The 17988-nt window shown below is 49.8% G+C and overlaps 1 protein-coding gene across 2 annotated transcripts; it reads right to left on the bottom strand.

Moving 5' to 3' along the window:
* Nucleotides 1–203: 203 nt before the first annotated feature.
* FCGRT (Fc gamma receptor and transporter) lies at nt 204–9822 on the bottom strand. Of its 2 annotated transcripts, none has more exons than XM_080909215.1 (7): nt 9683–9818; nt 9003–9083; nt 8436–8693; nt 7952–8227; nt 1933–2202; nt 786–902; nt 204–527 (listed from the first exon to the last, which is right to left on the bottom strand). In XM_080909215.1, exons 2-7 carry the CDS (start codon nt 9067–9069, stop codon nt 418–420), a joined length of 1098 nt encoding a protein of 365 aa, XP_080765341.1. In that variant the 5' UTR covers nt 9070–9083; nt 9683–9818; the 3' UTR covers nt 204–417. The 2 variants fall into 2 exon arrangements, with proteins under 2 accessions (XP_080765341.1, XP_080765340.1); XM_080909214.1 differs by having other exon boundaries at nt 205–527; nt 9003–9272; nt 9683–9822.
* Nucleotides 9823–17988: the final 8166 nt, after the last annotated feature.

Below are 17988 nucleotides of genomic sequence, written 5' to 3'. Positions count from 1 at the left end.
GGCAGATTTCTATGAGTTTGTAACCAGCCAGGACTACGTAGAGAGACCCTGTCTTTTAAAAAAAAAAAAAAAAAGGAAGAGGAGGCTGGAGAGATTTATGACTAAAAATACACAACTCGGTCTATAAAATGGCCAGGCTGTATTGCAGCAATCAGGAGTCTGTATGATCTTTCCCAGACCTGTTCAATTTATTCCCGCTGCCCGAAACTTGTGAAGAACCATACACACACAGATTTGGGCCCAAATTTATGTGGAGATGGAAAATAGCCATGTACATTAAGAGGGAAAACTGAAACAGGCCACAAAAGAAGGGACCCACGAGGACATCCAGCCCAGGACTCCCCTGGGAGGCTCAGAGACAGTTCAGGAGGTCACGTAGCCCCAAAGGCCGCAGTCTGTATGGAGCCCGAGTTGGCTTCAGGAAGTGCCCGGAAAGGCATTTGCACCTTGAGGTTCAGCCTCCGGGGGCAAGTTCCCACCAGGCAAGAGGTCGCCGGAGTCATCACCACTGAGAGAAAGCCATGGGGCTAAAAGAGAGGAACAGAGGTCAGCATAAGTGTCTAAGGTCTCACCCACCCAACACACCTGTGGGGGTCACATTATGTTCCCATCTCTTTTCGCCAGGGTGGTCAGGGACTGCCTCCATCTCTTCTTTCTCTCTCCCTCTTGCTCTCTGGGCCTCTCTCTCTCCATCTTTGTCCTCTCCCTGTGTTTCTCTCTCTCCCTCCCCTCTTCCTCTCTAGGTCTCTACTTCCCACCACACCCCTCCCCAGTCCTGCACACACCTGGCAGCCCACTGCGCAGCCTGCTCCACAGAAGCACACCTCCTGCAATGGCCACTGCCACCAGCAGTAAACCAAGAATGATTCCGACCACAGGCACGGAAGATCTGGCTGATGAATCTGCAGCCAGAAAGGATCATGAAGACAGGGAAGGAGTCGGTGACTCCTCTCGGAGACTCCCCAGAAGCATATATCTGAGGGTGTTTGTATGCAGAGAAAAGGCCCTGGGCCTCGTGTGTTTCCACATTGAATGTAAGAACCAGCCACACGGTGGTGGCACACCTCTTAATCCCAGCACTTGGGAGGCAGAGGCACTCGATCCAGGCTCATCTCCGTAGTGAGTTCCAGGACAGCAGGAGCTATACAGAGAAACCCTGTCTCAAAAAGAAAGAGAGAGAGAGAGAGAGACACACACACACACACACAGAGAGAGAGAGAGAGAGAGAGAGAGAGACACACACACACACACACACAGAGAGAGAGAGAGACCATACACACACAGAGAGAGAGAGAACCAGCCACTGTGCTGGAGAGATAGCTCTGCTGTTAAGAGCACTTGCTGCTCTTCCGGAGGATGAGAGTTTGGTTCCCAGCACTCATATCTCATGCCAGGAGACCTGAGCCTCTATAAATCTAGACTGTCGAGAAGGCTCAGTGAGTGATTCCGTTTGCCTTTACCATAAGCCTGATGACCTGAGTTTGACCCCCAAGGCAGACACCCACAAACTGTCCTCTGTCTCCATAAGTATCCCACAACACAGACCCACCTCTGCTCTCCCCCCTTAACATACAGAATGTAGGGAAATTAAATATATATATGTGCATACACGTAGATGTAAATCTGAAGAAGAGGAGGAGGAAGAGGAGGAGGAAGAGAGCTACACTGAGAGACACTGGTGAGTTCCGTGAGAACCCAGCTGAGGAAGGAGAAGCAGTCACAGGACAAGTGGCAAAGCTGGTGCTTCACCAAAGCCATGGCAAGAACTGTCAGGAGCAAAAGTGAACGAATGGTCAAACACCATGAAAAGCAGTAGCAGCAAGACTCATGGTCAGACTTGGGGGGGACAGGGGACTGACCACAGGGTTAAGGGAGGATCAGGAGCCAGGAGTAGAAACAAAGAAGACACTGAGGCTGGAGGGACAGCCTCACCTAGGTCCACAGTGAGGGGCTGTGCCAGCCCCCCATGCTCCACTTGACACTGGTAATGGTGTTCATCTCCACGAGTGACCTCCAGCATCGACCATGCGTGGAAAGAACCATCGCCGTTGGGTCCGATGCTGCAATTCCCGGAGCCCGAGGCTAGCCCATTGCGCAGGAATCGAAACTTGAGCTCCGGTGGGTAGAAGGAGAAAGCGGCACAGGTGAGCACGGAGGAGCCAGAGTTGCCAGGACGGGCCTTCAGGCGCATAGATGGCGGCTCTGTGGGGACACAGGGGATGGGATGGGCCTGCAGTTAGGCTAGGCTATGACGTCATCCACCCACACCGGCCCTGCCAAGGCTTGGTGTGAAGCTTGCCAGGGACAGACTCCACTTTCCTGTATCAGCACTGTGCTGACCCAGAGGGCATCCCAGAGTGACAGACACCCCACCCTGCTGACCCTACAGCCACACCCCCTTATTTTGGTGTATGTGTGGGTCAAAGCCAGGGGTCAATGGCAGGCACCTTCCTCTTTTGCTCTTCGAGTTTTTCCCCTTTATTTTTCACTGTGTGTCTGGGTGATCTTTTGGCCCGTGTGTCTGTGCACCGCATGCATGCAGTGCCCATGGAGGCCGGATGAGGCCATCAGATTCCCCTGGAATGGAGTTACAGACGGTGGTAAGCCACCATACGGATGCTAGGAATCAAAACCAGGTCCTCTGCAAGAGCTGCAAGTGCTCCTAACCACTGAGCCATCTCTCCCACCCTCCACTTACTTTTTGAGGTGGAGTCTCTTGCTGATTCCCGACTCCCTTTCAGCTACACTAGCGTTTGCTGAGGCTCTGTGGTCCGTCTCTGCCAGCCCCACCCCTGCAGCTGCAGACATGCAGTACACCCAGCCTTTGCAAGTGTGCTAGGGGTCAGTCTTCTGAACGGCAAACACTGTGCTCAACATGATCTCCTCAGGCACATTTACTCCTTTGTTTGACAACAGAATTTCACTGTTAGCCCTGACCAGCTTTGAACCTGTTATATGGATACAGATGACTTTGAATTCCTGATCTTCCTGCCTCCCCTTGCTAAGAGCTGAGAGATGACAGGTTCACGCTGCCAAACTGGTTTACGTGGTGCCAGGAATGGAGCCCACAGAAGCCAGCTTACCAACCGAGCCTCAGCTCCATCTACTTGCTTCCAAACAGAGACTTACTGCACATCTCTCTCGTGCATGACGTGCTCCTGGCCCTGGGAACACATTAGTGTATATACAGAGCAAAGACACATGACTGTCCTAGCTGTGTGTGACGGCGAAAGCCCATACATGTGATCCCAGCACCTGAGGAGCTGAGGCAGGAAAATCATGAGTTCCAAATGAGCTGGACACTGTCACACACACACACACACACACACACACACTTACACTGTGGGTGTGAGGTACATCTTGAAACCCAGCATTCAGGGAGCAGAGGCAGGTGGATCTCTGTGGATACCGGGCCAACCTGGTCTGCAGAGCAGTTCCAGGCTAGCCCAAGGCTACACAGTGACATAGTGAGACCAGGAACAGAAAGAAAGACACAAATAAACAAATGCAGTATGGCTGGGGATGTGACTCAGTTTGCTTATCAGACCTTCGTGAAGTCCTGGGTTTGATTTCCAGCACACTAGCACTGACCGTGCACATGGGCACACACCTAGAATCCCAGCACGCTAGATGCTAGATGGGAGATCGGAGGATCAGGAGTTCAAAGCTACCTTTGGTGAAATAGGAAGCTTGGGGCTAGCCTGGGCTACACAAGACCCCCAAATCAACAGCAATAAACCTCTAAATAAAATGAAGTCCATGAAGCTCTGAGACCCCAGCAAGGCCGTGCACAGCAGAGGCGTTTTCCCTGTTCAGGGTGGGTCTCTCAATCTTGGTTCTGCTCTGGTCCTCAGCAGAAAATAAGCTGACGGTTTCTTAGGAAGAGGAAGCTAGGCAGCTTCCCCGAAAGAGGGGCCTCACTGGCATCTAGAAGACCTGAGGCACCAGCTCCTAGTCAGAGAGGACCGGACCTCAGTCAGCAGTTCTGTGTCCTGCCTTCTGCTTGTTATTGTTTTCCAGTGAGGATGACTTCCTGTGGGTAGCGTTGAGGGACAACCCCCCCCAGCCTCCCCCCCCCCGCAACCCCCCCACCTTCTCCTGTTTTCCAGATCTGCCCCTGAGGGTTCTGAGAGTCAGCCCAGCCTTGGCTTCTGCTTAACAGGAAAAAAAAAGGAAGCACCTTAGCCCCAGAAACATTAAGCTGGCTGGCCAAGGCGGAGGGATTACAGGCTCCCCAGTTAAGCCATAGAGCGAGTTGAAAGCTAACCCGGGAAATTTAGCAAGATCCCATCTCAAAATAACAAGTAGAAAGAGGGCCAACGAGGAGCCCGGGGGACAGCTTAGCTGCTGGAGCATGCTCTGCTTTCTACAGAACTGAGTTCAAGTCCCAGTCCCAGCCCTGGGTGACACTCAACCACCCACAACTCCAGCTGCAGACGACCTGATACCTTCTGGCATCTGTGGTCACGTGCACGGTGTATGTACACACACATCCATGTAAATCAGTAGTAAAATAAATATAATTAGAAAAGGGTTTTAAAAATAAAATAAAAGAGGGCTGGTGGTGTGGTTCAGTGGGTAGACACCTGCTGACAAGCCTGGTGACCCGAGCTCCATTTCCCAGAACCTACATGGCAGAAGGAGAGATCCAACTTACTAAGTTATCTACCTGTCGCACACACACACACACACACTCACACACACTCACACACACAAATAAACAAATCAATGTAACCTTAAAAATATTTTTAAGTAAAACAAGGGTCAATGGTATTTTAAGCCTAGAATCCCACAGTGAGGGGCTGGGGGCATGGCTCAGTGGTAGAGCCCCTGCCTAGAATCCCCCAATGAGGGACTGGGGGCGTGGCTCAGTGGTAGAGCCCCTGCCTAGAATCCCCCAATGAGGGACTGGGGGTGTGGCTCAGTGGTAGAGCCCCTGCCTTGTATGCATGGAAGGAAGGAAACAGTAACATAGCCTTACACCTGATAACAGAAGGCTATTATGAAAAACAAAATCACGTATAGACAGAAGGTATCAGGTGTAGTCAATACCTGTAGAACCTGGAGCCCTTGTGAAGGACCGTGGAAAGTACAGCTGCTATGGTATTTCTCTTTCTTTTTCTCTCAGCCCTGGCTGGCTTCAGAGATCTCCCTGTCCCGGGCTCCCCAGTGCTAGGATTAAAGGCATGCACCCCAACACGGGCCACCATGGTTTTCCTGAGTAAATGAATTCAGACCTGGAGAGATGACTCCGCGGGTAAAATTAGCACTGAGTGGCTACTCTTCCAGAGGACTCAGGTTCAATTCCCAGCACCCATGTGACAGGCAACTCCTAACCATTTGTAACTCCAGCTCCTGGGGATCGGATTCCCTCTTCTGGCCTCTGTGAGTACTGCACGCACACAGTGCACAGACATGCCTGGAGGTAAAACATACACGCACATGCACGCACACATAAAAGAAAAAAAAATGTTTTGTTTAATTAAGCCAGTGTCTTATTTGTGGACAGTTATCCAAAGGTTGGTATCAAGATTTCAGGGAACCACTGGCCCTTATTCCACACTGTATCATCCATCAAAACAGCCAAACTACAGAAACAATGTGAACACCCTCAGCAGATGGACTACTGCCCAGCCATAATTCCTCTAGCTGAGGAGATGGCTTGGCAGGGAAGAGTGTTTCCTGCACAAGCACGAGGTCCCAAGTTCAAATCCTTAGCACTTGTGTAAAAACTTAAGCATATCTTCGTGACCGTAACCCTGGCACCAGAGGTATGGGGCAGAGGAAAGAGGACCATTAGGGGCCTGGCTGGCTGCCTATGAAGCTTCAAGTCCAGCGAGAGGATCTGGGCCAAGGGAATAAGAGGAAGGAAGATGGAGGAGCCAACTTCTCTGGCCTCTGTGCATGTGGATGGGTGCACACGCACACACCACACACACAAACACACACACATGTACACCACACACACACACCACACACACCACACACACACACACACACACACACATACACACACACACATGTACACCACACACACACACCACTCACATACACTAAGTCACAGATAAGTAAGTAAATGCAAGTTTTAAGAATGTTTTAAGGGCTGGAGAGATGGCTCAGCGGTTAGAGCACTGGCTGCTCTTCCAGAGGTCCTGAGTTCAAATCCCAGCAACCACATGGTGGCTCACAAGCATCTGGAATGAGATCTGATGCCCTCTTCTAGTGTGTCTGAAGACAATGACAGTGTACGGTGTACTTACTTAAAACAAATAAATAAATCTTTTAAAAAGAAGGGGAAAAAAGAATGTTTTAAAAACTAAAACATGGGGCCAGGCGGTGGTGACACACGCCTTTAGTCCCCAGAGCCTGGGAGGCAGAGGTGGATGAATCTTTGAGTTCAAGGCCGGCCTGGTCTACAAATTGAATCCCAACACAGAGAAACTGTCTCCGAAAACCAAAAACTAACCTGAAAGATTGTTCAGTGGCAGAGCTGTTGCCTAGCAAGAGAAAGGGTCTGAGCGTAATCCCAAGTGAGCCAATTAAATGAGAGGGGCAGGATAAAGAGCAAACGGGGTGAGAGGTGGCTCAGGGATACAGCTTGCTGCTATTCCAGAGGACTCCAATCCAGTCCCAGCACCCACGTTGGGCGTGCTATGACTCCCTGTAACTCCAGGGGATGTTATGCCCTCTTCTGACACTCACGTGCACACACAGATAGACAAGCACACTTATAAAACGTAATGGGCATGCATGTGAACATAGGTGGCCAGGGAAGCTGGCGGTGGCTTCAGATCCCCTGGCCCTGGAGTTAGGGGTGTCTGGGAGCTGCCTAACGGGGATCTGAACTCACATCTTTTGCAAGGTCACTGTGTGCTCTCACCCACTGAGCTGAGTCCAGCCCCAAGATTTGTTTTGTGGAACAAGGTGTCGTAAATACAACACCTGAGACTGTGTTCGGCCCCCCACACACATGAGCCCACACACAACTCAAATCCAGACAGAACGAAACTTGAGTGGACAGGTGACTGGCCTTCCTCACATCTGACTTGTTGGAGAGGAAACCGAGAGAATCTGTGCATAGGATATAAGGCAGCAAAACTCCAGATACACAGAAAGACCTACGTCATCCTGGGTTGGGAATGACCTCCAAGCAAGATAAACCTACAAAAGCACAGCCCTCAAAAGAGGACTGGGGGCTTAGCAATTAAGAGCAGCAGCTGCTCTCTTTCAGAGGTCCTGAGTTCAAGTCCCAGCCATCAAATGGCATCTTACAAGCACCCGTAATGGGATCTGATGCCCTCTTCAGGGATGCAGACATACATGCAAACAGAACACTTAATATACAAAGAGAAATAAATCTTTAAAAGAAAACAAACAAGATTTGAAGATGCCTTTAAAAGAATGAGAGAAAAACAGTCAAGGAAGTGTGTGTGAAAGGCTTATTTGATGAAGATTTGGGTCTACAATATAGAAAGAACTCTTATAAGTTAACAAGAAGAAAAAGACATGGAAAATCCTAGCACTTGGGAGGCTGAGACCAAGAGGATGACAAGTTCGAGGTCACATGGTCTCCATTGTGAGACTCTCTTTAACTAGAACAACGAACGGACAAAAGAGAAAAGGCAGCTGGGCACGGTAGCCCACTTCTTTAGTTCCCACACTCAAGAGATCTGAGTTCAGAGCCAACCTTCGATACTTACTACAGACAAAAACAATTAGCTGGGTGTGGCGACACACTTCTGTCAAGTCAGCCCTTGGAATGGGGCAGATGGATGAGGAATTCAAGGCCATCCTCGGCTACACTGTGAGCTCATGGTTAGCCCAGGCTCTGTGAGACCTCGCCTTAAACAAGATCCACTGTGATGTGTGAGAGGGGGCTGCTGAGGAGGATGCTGGGAAGGCTTTGAGCATGGCTGTGGAGATCTAGAGGAGGGACAGGGGATAGGCTCACCCTTCCATTCCAGGTTCCGACGGCCCCTCTCCAGGTGGCCTATCAGCCGCTCGGGACAGGAAGTTAGCAGGAACTCGCTCTCCTTCCTGGCTACCTCAGGCTGCTTCATCCACAGATTCCCAACGAGATCTGTCTCAGGCCACTCCCCACTCCAGTTGCCGGTCCTTGGGTTGAACTCCATGAACTCCTCACCATTGAGGGCAAACACAGCCGTGGGCAATGAAGAGTTATCAGGGGCCAGTTCACAGCCCAGCAGGCCCTGCAGTGTGAAGGTCCCTAGATGCCAACACGCAGGCAAGCAGACTCAGGAGCAAGGGCGAGCCTTCCTTTCTTCTCCTCCCTCAGACCTTGAGATCCAGACCCCAACCTTCCCCCTCATTGCTAGACCTTATCCTCCCTCTCAGACCAAGGGTTCCAGCCTCCTTTCTAGATCCAGTAGTTCTTCCTTAAGCCCAGACTACTGCAGCCCACCCTCCCTTCTGACCATTTATGTGCTTCTCCAGGGTCTTGAGGGCCTCCAAGAAGAGCTGTTGTTTGCTTTTCAGATCCGTGGTCTCCTTCTCCCAATACCAAGACACCTGGTTTTCCCACATCCAGGCCCCGCAGGGCTCAGCCTCATGCCGAAGGCTGTTGTAGGTCAGATACTGCTGAGGACCCAGCCAGCCCGTGGCCCAGAAAGAGGGAAGCCCCGTAGATGGGTTTGACACAGCTGTGAGATGATACATCAGGGGGGGACGGGTCTCTGCAGAGGAAAGAGGAGAGTCAGCGGGTCGTGCGCTGCACCCCGCCCCCACCAAGATGCAGAGTGAAAACTGGACTCATCTGAAAGGCTGTGACCCTACAGAGAGAAGGGGACAGACACCCAGAGAGAAAGCAAGACAGACACACAGCCAACCCTGAGATTGCCAAGTGTATTTGACTCAAATGCTCAGAGAAGTTCCCCACAGTGAGATGTCCAGGAAGGTCAGGACATAACGAAAAAGCCTTTTTATTGCCTCTTCTTCCTGCCCCCTTCCTGACCCACTCCAGGTAGGTCCCAGTGGCCTCTTACCTGCGCCCCAGGTCTGAGGCAGGAGGACCAACAAGAGGCCGAGGACCCAGGGCTGGGGCATCCCCATCCTGACAGGGTGACCTGGAGTGGAATGGACACGTGACTCCTCTGAATCCTGCCGCCTTGTTGAGTCTTCACAAGGTCCCCGTGGACTTGCGGTAGAGCAGGGTGCTGGCCGGTGGGATGGAGACCCAGTCCAAGACGCCAGGAGTGTTCCTGTGTGAACTTTCACCTTCTCATTGGATCCACTTTAGTTAATTAATTACAGAACTAGACAGACCAAAATTTGTCTCAGACTTTTGTTATTTCCTTTTCTCCTCCCTCAGACCTGAGGCTCCCAGGCCTTATCCTGCTCCCTCATTCCCAGGGGCTCAGATTTCAGCCCCAGGAGCCCTCAAACCCAACCCAGAAGTCCAGTTCCAAGAACTCCTCCCTCAGACCCAAGAGTCCACTTCCAAGATCCTCCCTCAGATCCAAAAATCTAGGCCCAGGCTTCCTCCCTCAGACTCAGATGTCAGGGTCCTGCTTTCCTTCCTCAGACCACAGCCTCCTCTCTCACCCCCAAGTCACAGTGCTCCTCCCTCAGACCTGGGGGCTCCAGGCCCCAACCCTCTTCTCTCTGACCCTGGATTGCTGGCCCCTCAAACCTAGGAATCCAGGTCTTGGCCTCCGCCTCTTACCTCAACCTGGGCCCCTGTTCCTCACAGAAGCCAGCTTCCCTCTTTGCCTGCAGCGGGTGGATCCTCTGCTCAGGGCCTCTGGTTCTTTTCTTACATCCTGTCGGTACACAGTTAGGACTGTGCAACTCCGAGGGCATCCAACTCCACCCACTAGCTCCTAAGCACACCCCTGGGCCTCTGTCCAGCCTCTCTTGAAACCTCCCGGGGCAATCGTCATTCGGCAGTCAGCCTGCCTCCCAAAGCCGCTTCTATGTTTACTCATTCGGAGCATTTTCGGAGTAGACTCACGGCCCTGGCAAGGCCTGACACTGAATGTGGCTTTAAGATACCCCAGCGTTTATGGGCTGTGGGTGTGGCTCAGTCATGGCATGGCTGCCTAACACACAAGGCTCGGCTGCAGCCCACTCTCAGCTGGAAGCCTGCTCTGGATTCTTCTGTGTGCCCAGCACCTGAGTGAGGCAGCTCCAACCCTGCCTACACACTCTGTGACTACAGCCTTCGTCTCATGCCCTGTCTCCCACCCTGCTGCCCACCCCCAAGATCTTGCCAGGAAAGAGACACAGACACACAGAGAGACAGACACTGGCAGATGGGTAGGCTGACAGGAGGAAGGGAGTGGGTGGCACACTTGCCTGTAATTCCAGCAGTGAGGATGAGGTGGGGAGGTTAGGGGTTCAAGGCCGGCCTGGGGCATCAAGCAGAGACTATAAACAGCCAAGAGAGCAATTAGTAGGCTGGACAGACAGACAAGCCAGGCATGGTGGAGCAGGCCTGGAACCCATGCAAGAAAACGGAAAGTGTGGAGCTGAAGAGACGGCCCGGCAGTTAGGAGCACTGACTGCTCTTGCAGAGAGGTTCGGTTCCCGGCACCCACATGGTGGTTCACTGCAGACTTTAACTCCAGTTCTAGGGGAGCTGACAATTTCTTATTTCCCTGAACACTGGGCAAGAATGTGGGGTGCACGTATGCACCCACGTGTGAATAAAATGAATCTAAGAAACCTTTTTAAGAGAGAATAGGAAGTCAAGCCCTCCTGCCTGCCTTGACCTCCCTCTCCCTCCTGTCTACATTTCGTGCGTGTGCATGTGTGCGAGTGTGTAATGGTGGTAGCCGTGGTAGCAGAGGGGTAGGGTAGATGTGTCTATGAACGAGTTCCTGGACAGCCGGGATACATGGAGAAACCCTGTCTTGAAAAAAAAACAGACAACAAAAAGAACATCGGCTGCTCTTATAGAGGACCTGAGTTTGATTCCCAGCACCCACACAGACGCTCACAGCCCTCTGCAACTCCAGCTGCCGGGGAGCTAACTGAGGGCGTTGGACTCACAGGCACGGAGAAACAAGCAAATCCTGAAACTAATACTAAAAGAGGACAGGCGTGGCAGCTAACACCTTTGATTTCAGCGGGACACAGAAGTAGGCGGACCCCTGTGAGCTCAGGACCAGCCTGGTCTACACAGTGAGTGTGAGTCAGGTGCTTTCTGTCATTTTTTTAAAAAGTCAACAGCAACAACGAAAACCCTGTAAGGCCTGGGGCTTTGGTTTATTTAATGAACTGAGTCTACTTGCCTCGCTTGCAGAAGGGCATGGAGTCCAAGGTCATTCTCAACTACATAGTTTGAAGCCAGGGTGGGCTGCAAAGGACCCTGCCAACGGAAGGAAAGAAGGAAGGAAGGAGAAGGAAAGAAGGGAGAAAGAAGGAAGGAAGGAAAAAAGAAAGGAGGAAGGAAGGAAGAAGGATTGGCAGGGAAGGGTTCATGGGAAGCCTGACACACCAGAATCTAAAGTCTGCTGACAGCTGAGAGTCAAGCCCTAGTGATGTCAGCAGCATCTGCTGTGGGGTCTGATAGTGGAGACAACACCCTTCTGTGGAGGGAGATTTCAAACAGAAATACTAACGGAGCAATCCGCTCCGCTCAAAGGCCGCCACCAAGACCTGACCTTTCTCTCCCGATATGGAAACCCCAAACTTCCCGAAAGTCTTACCAATCAGCCCAGAACCTTTGTCCACAGTGAGCAGCTGGCTTTCTTCCCTCTTGCAATCCCACAGGCTCCAGTTTTACCTCCTCAGCTGCAATCCTACCCGAGACCTCCAGGAAACACTCCGGGTTTCACTTAACTAAGAAAGAGGAGGCTCAGCGGTTAAGAGCGCCCGCTGCTCTTCCAGAGGTCCCGAGTTCAATTCCCAGCGACCACATCTGGAATGGGATCTGATTCCTCTTCTGGTGTGTCTGAAGACAACAACTGTGTTCTCATATAACTACAGGGTACTCATATAAAATAAATAAATGTTTAAAAGAAGAGAGAGACGAGATTTTTATTTTAAAAAAAGAAAGAAAGAAAGGAGGGAAAAGATTGTCTCTCTTCAAAAACACACTGAACGCTGTGCACGTTACAGGTAAGACACTTCAATGAGACTTTCCCTTGAGAAGCCCAGGTCCACGCTTAGGCCCTCCGCCTTAGTACCTCTCTTTCTTTTTTCTTTTTAAGATTTATTTATCTCAAAACTGTCACTGTCTTCAGACACACCAGAAAAGATCCCATTACAGATGGTTGTGAGCCACCATGTGGTTGCTGGGATTTGAACTCAGGACCTCTGGAAGAGCAGCCAGTGCTCTAACCACTGAGCCATCCCTCCAGCCCCAGTGCCTCTCTTGCTATGAATGTCCCTGTACATCCGTCTGTGTTTGAATCTCTCCCAGGGCTATGGAGTTGGCTCAGCAGGTTAAAGCATCTGCTACCCAAGCCTGATGATCCTGGAACCCACACAAAGATGGAGGGAGGGAGGGAGGGAGGGGAGGAAAGAGAGGGGATACAAAGTTGCTCTCTGTTCTCCACACCTGTGGCATGTCTCCTTTACTACATGCACACGTGTGTACACATGCACAATAATGCATTTGTGCATTTCAAAATTTGGGCCAGCAAGATGGCTCACTGGGTAAAGGAGCTTGCTGCCAAGCCTCCTAACCTGAGTTTGATCCTCAGGACCCACATGGTCAGTGAGAACTGAGTCCTGAACGTTGACCTCTGACCTCTGCATGGAACTGTAGCTTTTTTTTAAGGAAAATGGAGATGAGACCCAGTCTCAAGAAAGAATTTTAGCCAGGTGTTGGCTCCTTTAATCCCGGCAATCAGGAGGCAGAAGCAGAGATAATCTCTGAGTTGGAGGCCAGCCTGGTCTACAGAGTGAGTTCTAGGACAGCCAGGGCTACACAGAGAAACCCTGTCTCAAAAAAACCAAAATTTTTTTTAAAAAATTAAAAGTTTAGACCACTTGTACAGGCACCGGCATCCCTACTGCCTCCCCCTGTTCTGTGGCTTCACCTCGGTGTGTCTAGCCAGTGATATACCACCCCTTTCTGCTCTCTCAGCGCTGCCCCTCCCATGGCATTTTGGTGACCTACATGGGGATGCCTCTTCTTTCTCCTGAGGTCTGGAAGGGGGTAACGTACACCATAGAGAAAGGGACTTGAACTTGGTCAGGCTACCCTAGGCTGAGGGTACAAGCTGGCTGAGGAGCTCATTTCAGCCCTTGTAAAAAACCTCATGTGGGGCTGGAGAGATGGCTCAGTGGTTAGGAGCACTGACTGCTCTCCCAGAGGTCCTGAGTTCAAATCCCAGCAACCACATGGTGGCTCACAACCATCTGTAATGGGATCTGATGCCTTCTTCTGGTGTGTCTGAAGACAGCTACAGTGGACTCACATACATAAAATAAATAACTCTTTTTTAAAAAATGAAGTTTCATGTCATATTTGTGTGTGATAGGCCCTGGCTAAGGAACACCTTATTGATGGCCCACAGAATCCTACAAGGGTAAGGGACACTTTTCTTCCAACTCACCCTCTGTGTGGTTGATTAACAGCTCCCGCAGGTAAAATCCATATTGTCTTTTCTCTTCTCTAGCTTTTTTTCCTCGTCTTGAGACAGGATCTCACACAGCCCAGGCTAACCTTCTGAGTGCTGGGGCTATGGGGATGTACCAGTTTGTTTCCCATTGCTGTGATAAGTACCACAATCAGAAGCAACTTGGGGAAAGTTTATTTCATTTTTCACATCCCTTTGTGACGGGAAGTCAGGGCAGAAACTCCTACAAGAACTGTTTGTGGCCAGTTTAGTTTACCCGTCTTCCTTAGACATCACTGTAGCCTCAGCAGCTAAGTTCTTCTGGTGAACTCCATGAGGCCTCACTCACAGGGGATGCCAGTTAAAGACCCAGCTCAGTCAAGTGAGCATGGGTCTCAGCCCTGGTCCATTACCACCCTGCAATAGCTCCTCAGCAGCAGATGCATCTTCAATAGGAACTAATGAGTCTCATGTCTGCTGTCTCCTATGAGTCACCTTTGGGATGTAGAACCAGAAACTAGAGCCTGGAAATATAGTTCCGGCATTAAAGGGTAAGCCTCATAAGGAAGGCTTCCAGAGTTCGGGTCCCAGGACCCAAAGTCAGTCTCTTCCACTTGAGAATAAATGAGAATGGCTGTCATACTGTGCTCACCTGTAAACTCAGGACTCAGGAGGCAGAAGCAGTCAGGATCTCTGTCAGGTCAAAGCCAGGAGTCTACAAAGGGCTAGACTACCTGGGCTACAAAGTGAGACCCTGTCAAAGAAAGGAAGGAAGGAAGGAAGGAAGGAAGAAAAGAAAGAAAGAGAGAGAGAAAGGAAGAACTAAAGTAAGAGAGAGAGAGAGAGAGAGAGAGAGAGAGAGAGAGAGGAGAGAGAGACCAAACAAACAAAGAGAGGAAAGAAAGTTGGAGAATCTGAGAGAATGGCTCAATGAATAAAGTATTTGGTGAGGACTTGAGTTTGAATCTTGTGTGTGCATGTGCATGGGTGTGCATGCATATGTGCATGTGTGCACATGGAAGCCATAAGGTTGCTCACCCAGCCATTTCACTGCCCTCCACGAGCTCACTTATTAATTTATTAAACCTTTACTTGCATTTGTTACCGTGTGTGTTTGTGAAACACGTGTACAAGCACACATGCCGTGACAACTGTGTGGAAATCAGAGCACAGCCTCATGGGGGTTCTTTCCTTACTGTGTGTGAGTTACAGGCTGAGACTCAGCTTAGCAGCTTGTTCAGAATCTTTATCCTTTGAATCATCTTGCTGGCCCCATTTTTTAACCCCTTTAATCTATCCATCTATTTATCTATCTATCATCTGTCTATCTATCTATTTGTTTTGAGACAAGGTATCACTACGTAGCCTAAAAATCTTAATGGTTGGCCTGTTTCTGCCTTTATTGAACTGGAATTAAAGACAAGCACCACCATATCTGGCTACCCCTCACTCCTTCATAGAACATCCTTCCCCTATATGAGGTGGCCATGGGTAATCTCTCGGTATGTGTCCCCTTCTATGTGGCTGACCTGTTCTAGCTTGTTATTCCTGGTCTCTACAGCTTCCTGTGCAGCCAACACCACTGGACTTAGTTTTCCACTTCAGCCTCTGTGTCCTTCCCTCTCCACCCCATTTTTATTATGTTTGACTACAGGGGTGTGGCATACCTGCCGTGAAGCATGTGCAGAGACCAGAAAACAGCTTACAGGTCCTCCTCTCTGGGAGTTGGATCTGTAGCCTGAGTTTGGCTGTTTTGGGGGGGTTCTTCTTTCTTTCAACCTTCTCTACTATTTTTCTTCCTTATTTTCAACCCCCTGACATTAGACAGGAGGAGAAAGGAAAGAGATCCCTGAATAAAGCCGGGGGTCAGAAAGGGGGTGATGTCATCATTAGACTACTTCCTGCTCATTAGGGGCATCAAGCTACGTGGGGAAAGTTGTCACTGTCAGGATATCTAGTTTCTTCTTCTTGTTGCTTCTTTGTGCATGACTACTTAAGAAACCTAGACCAACTGTTGCTAACCGCAACCAAAAAGCAACCAACAACCAACCAACAACCCACTTCTCTTGGGGCCCTAGCATTTATACACCCTCTAAAAAAAATCCCCAGGATTCCAAATGTCACACAATTGCAAAAACTATCTGTTGCTGACAAAATCACATCCCCTGATACAGCATGAGGAAGATCATGGTCAGCTGATGCGGACAGTCTCATGCAGCCACATATTCCACACCCGGGATTAGAAAACACAGTCATAATATTTCTATTCTTTTTTAAGGAACCAAAATTCCAGAATTTTCACTACAGGGATCCTGGACATACCAGCAGGCTTAGCAGCAAGCCTTTTTATCCACTGAGCCTTCTTGTCAGACCCCTCTTTCTCGTCCCCTTTAAGTTTGTTGGGTCTGGAGTTTCAGGGGACCAGGGTTTAATTCCGAGCATCTATCTACTCCAGGGCTCACAACCACCTGGAAGGGGGGCCTGACACCTTCACACAAAGGTGCATGCAAGCAAATCACCAACACAATTTTTTTTTTTTTTTTTTTTAATTTGAGACAGGGTTTCTCTGTATAGCTCTTGCTGTCTTGAAACTCACTGTAGAGCAGGCTGGTCTTGAACTCAGAGATCAGCCTGCCTCTGCCTCCCAACTACTCAGATTCATGGTGTTTGCCTCCACTGCCTAACTAAAAAAAAAAAAAAAAAAAAAAAAAAGGAAACTAGCTCAGGCTAGTCTAAACTCAACAAGTATCCCAGGCTGACTTTAAACTACTGGTCTTTCTGCTTTTGCCTCTGCTGGGATTCCGGAGTGCTCCACCAGGCTTGGCTGGTGCGGTACTTGGGACTGAACCCAGGGCTTCCTTCAGATCAAGGCACTGCCCTGACCTGCCTCTTTCCTTGGTCTCTCAGAGAACACACAACTTTTGCTTCCCAAACTGCACTGACGGTGTTAATCTGAAAACATCCTGGCCTCTCTGTGAGTCTTCTCTCTTCTTGCTGAGCTGGGCTACCTAACCAACACCAGCATTATCTTGGCAGATCTTTTTGGAATGCTAGACTCTTAAATACTTGTGAGATCCAAACGTGTGCATAGAAGCCTTAAAAAACACAGGAGCCACAAAGAGTGTCTAAAACCTGCAGAGGACGTGGAGCCAACTGTCTTTGGAAAGGTTGGTAAATGTATGTGTTGCAGCCTTTTCTCACAACAACCAAAGGGTTTGTTTGTTTGTTGAGACAGGGTTTCTGTGTGTAGCCCTGGCTGTCTTGAAACATTCTGTAAACCAGTCTGGCTGCAAACTCAGAAACCCGCCTGCCTCTGCCTCCCAAGAGCTAGGACCAAAGGTTTACACCAACACCACCTTTTTCTTTTTCTTCTTTATTTTTTTAAAGAGATTTAATTATTTATTATGTATGGGTACACTATACCTGTCTTCAGACACACCAGAAGAGGCTCACACACATCAGATCCCATTCCAGATGGTTGTGAGCCTCCATGTGGTTGCTGGGATTTGAACTCAGGACCTCTGGAAGGGCAGTCGGTGCTCTTAACCGCTGAGCCAGCTCTCCAGCCCCCCACCTTTTTCTTTTTAAAAAAGAATGTTTATATCCAGGCAGCGGTGACACACACCTTTAATCCCAGCTTTCCAGAGGCAGGCAGATCGCTGAGTTCAAGACCAGCCTGGTTTATAGGGTCCCAAGACAGCCAAGGCAGCACAGAGAACCCCAATTTTGAAGAGACAGTAATAATGATAGGGCCAGTTAATGGCTCCTGGGTGGTGTCATGTTGGGAGGAGGAGCCGTAATTCCCATAATTCCTGGAGGTGTTTGCTCTGGGGTGGGGATAGGGTTCCCGTCTTAGTGGGTACTGGGTGGATCTCCTGAAATGTCAGACCAGCGACCACAGCAGCTGGGGTAGTGACTCTTCCTTTTTTTTTTTTTTTTTTTTTTTGAGACAGGGTTTTTGTGTGTAGCCCTGGTTGTCCTGGAACTAGTTCTGTAGACCAGGCTAGCCTCAAACTTGGAAATCTGTCTGCTTCTTTCTGTCTCCCGGAGTGCTGGGATTAAAAGTGTGTAGTACTACCACTGGGCTTGTTGTGTCTTGTTTTTTTGTTTAAAGATTTATTTTATGTATGTGAGTGCACTGTAGCTGTCTTCAGATGCACTAGAAGAGGGCATCAGATCTCATTACAGATGGCTGTGAGCCACCATGTGGTTGCTGGGACTTGAACTCAGGACCTCTGGGAGAGCAGTCAGTGCTCTAACCACTGAGTAATCCCTCCAGCCCTGGAGCTTGTTTTTTGAGACAGGGTCTCACTGTGTTGTATTGCTATGTAGATCAGGCTGGCACCTGGGAGGTAAGGCAGGCAGATCTCAATGAGTTCAAGGCTAGCCTGATCTACCTAGCTTCAGGCTAGCCGACTGGGGAACCTGTCCACTGGGTGTTCAACAGAATTTAGACACC

The sequence above is a fragment of the Micromys minutus genome (assembly GCF_963924665.1).
Source record: "Micromys minutus genome assembly, chromosome: 32".
Lineage (NCBI taxonomy): Eukaryota > Metazoa > Chordata > Mammalia > Rodentia > Muridae > Micromys > Micromys minutus.
Note: the sequence above shows the minus strand (reverse complement) of the source record. Positions and strands in the feature narration are given on the sequence as shown.

What these genes read in the sequence shown, in the direction of transcription:
- FCGRT (XM_080909214.1), bottom strand. Translation starts at nt 9,069, where the DNA reads ATGGGGATGCCCCAGCCCTGGGTCCTCGGCCTCTTGTTGGTCCTCCTG. An exon ending in CCTGGAGAAGCACATAAATG is followed by an intron (nt 8,228 to 8,435) that starts GTCAGAAGGGAG and finishes GTTGGCATCTAG; the next exon opens with GGACCTTCACACTGCAGGGC. An exon ending in TCGGAACCTGGAATGGAAGG is followed by an intron (nt 2,203 to 7,951) that starts GTGAGCCTATCC and finishes GTGTCCCCACAG; the next exon opens with AGCCGCCATCTATGCGCCTG.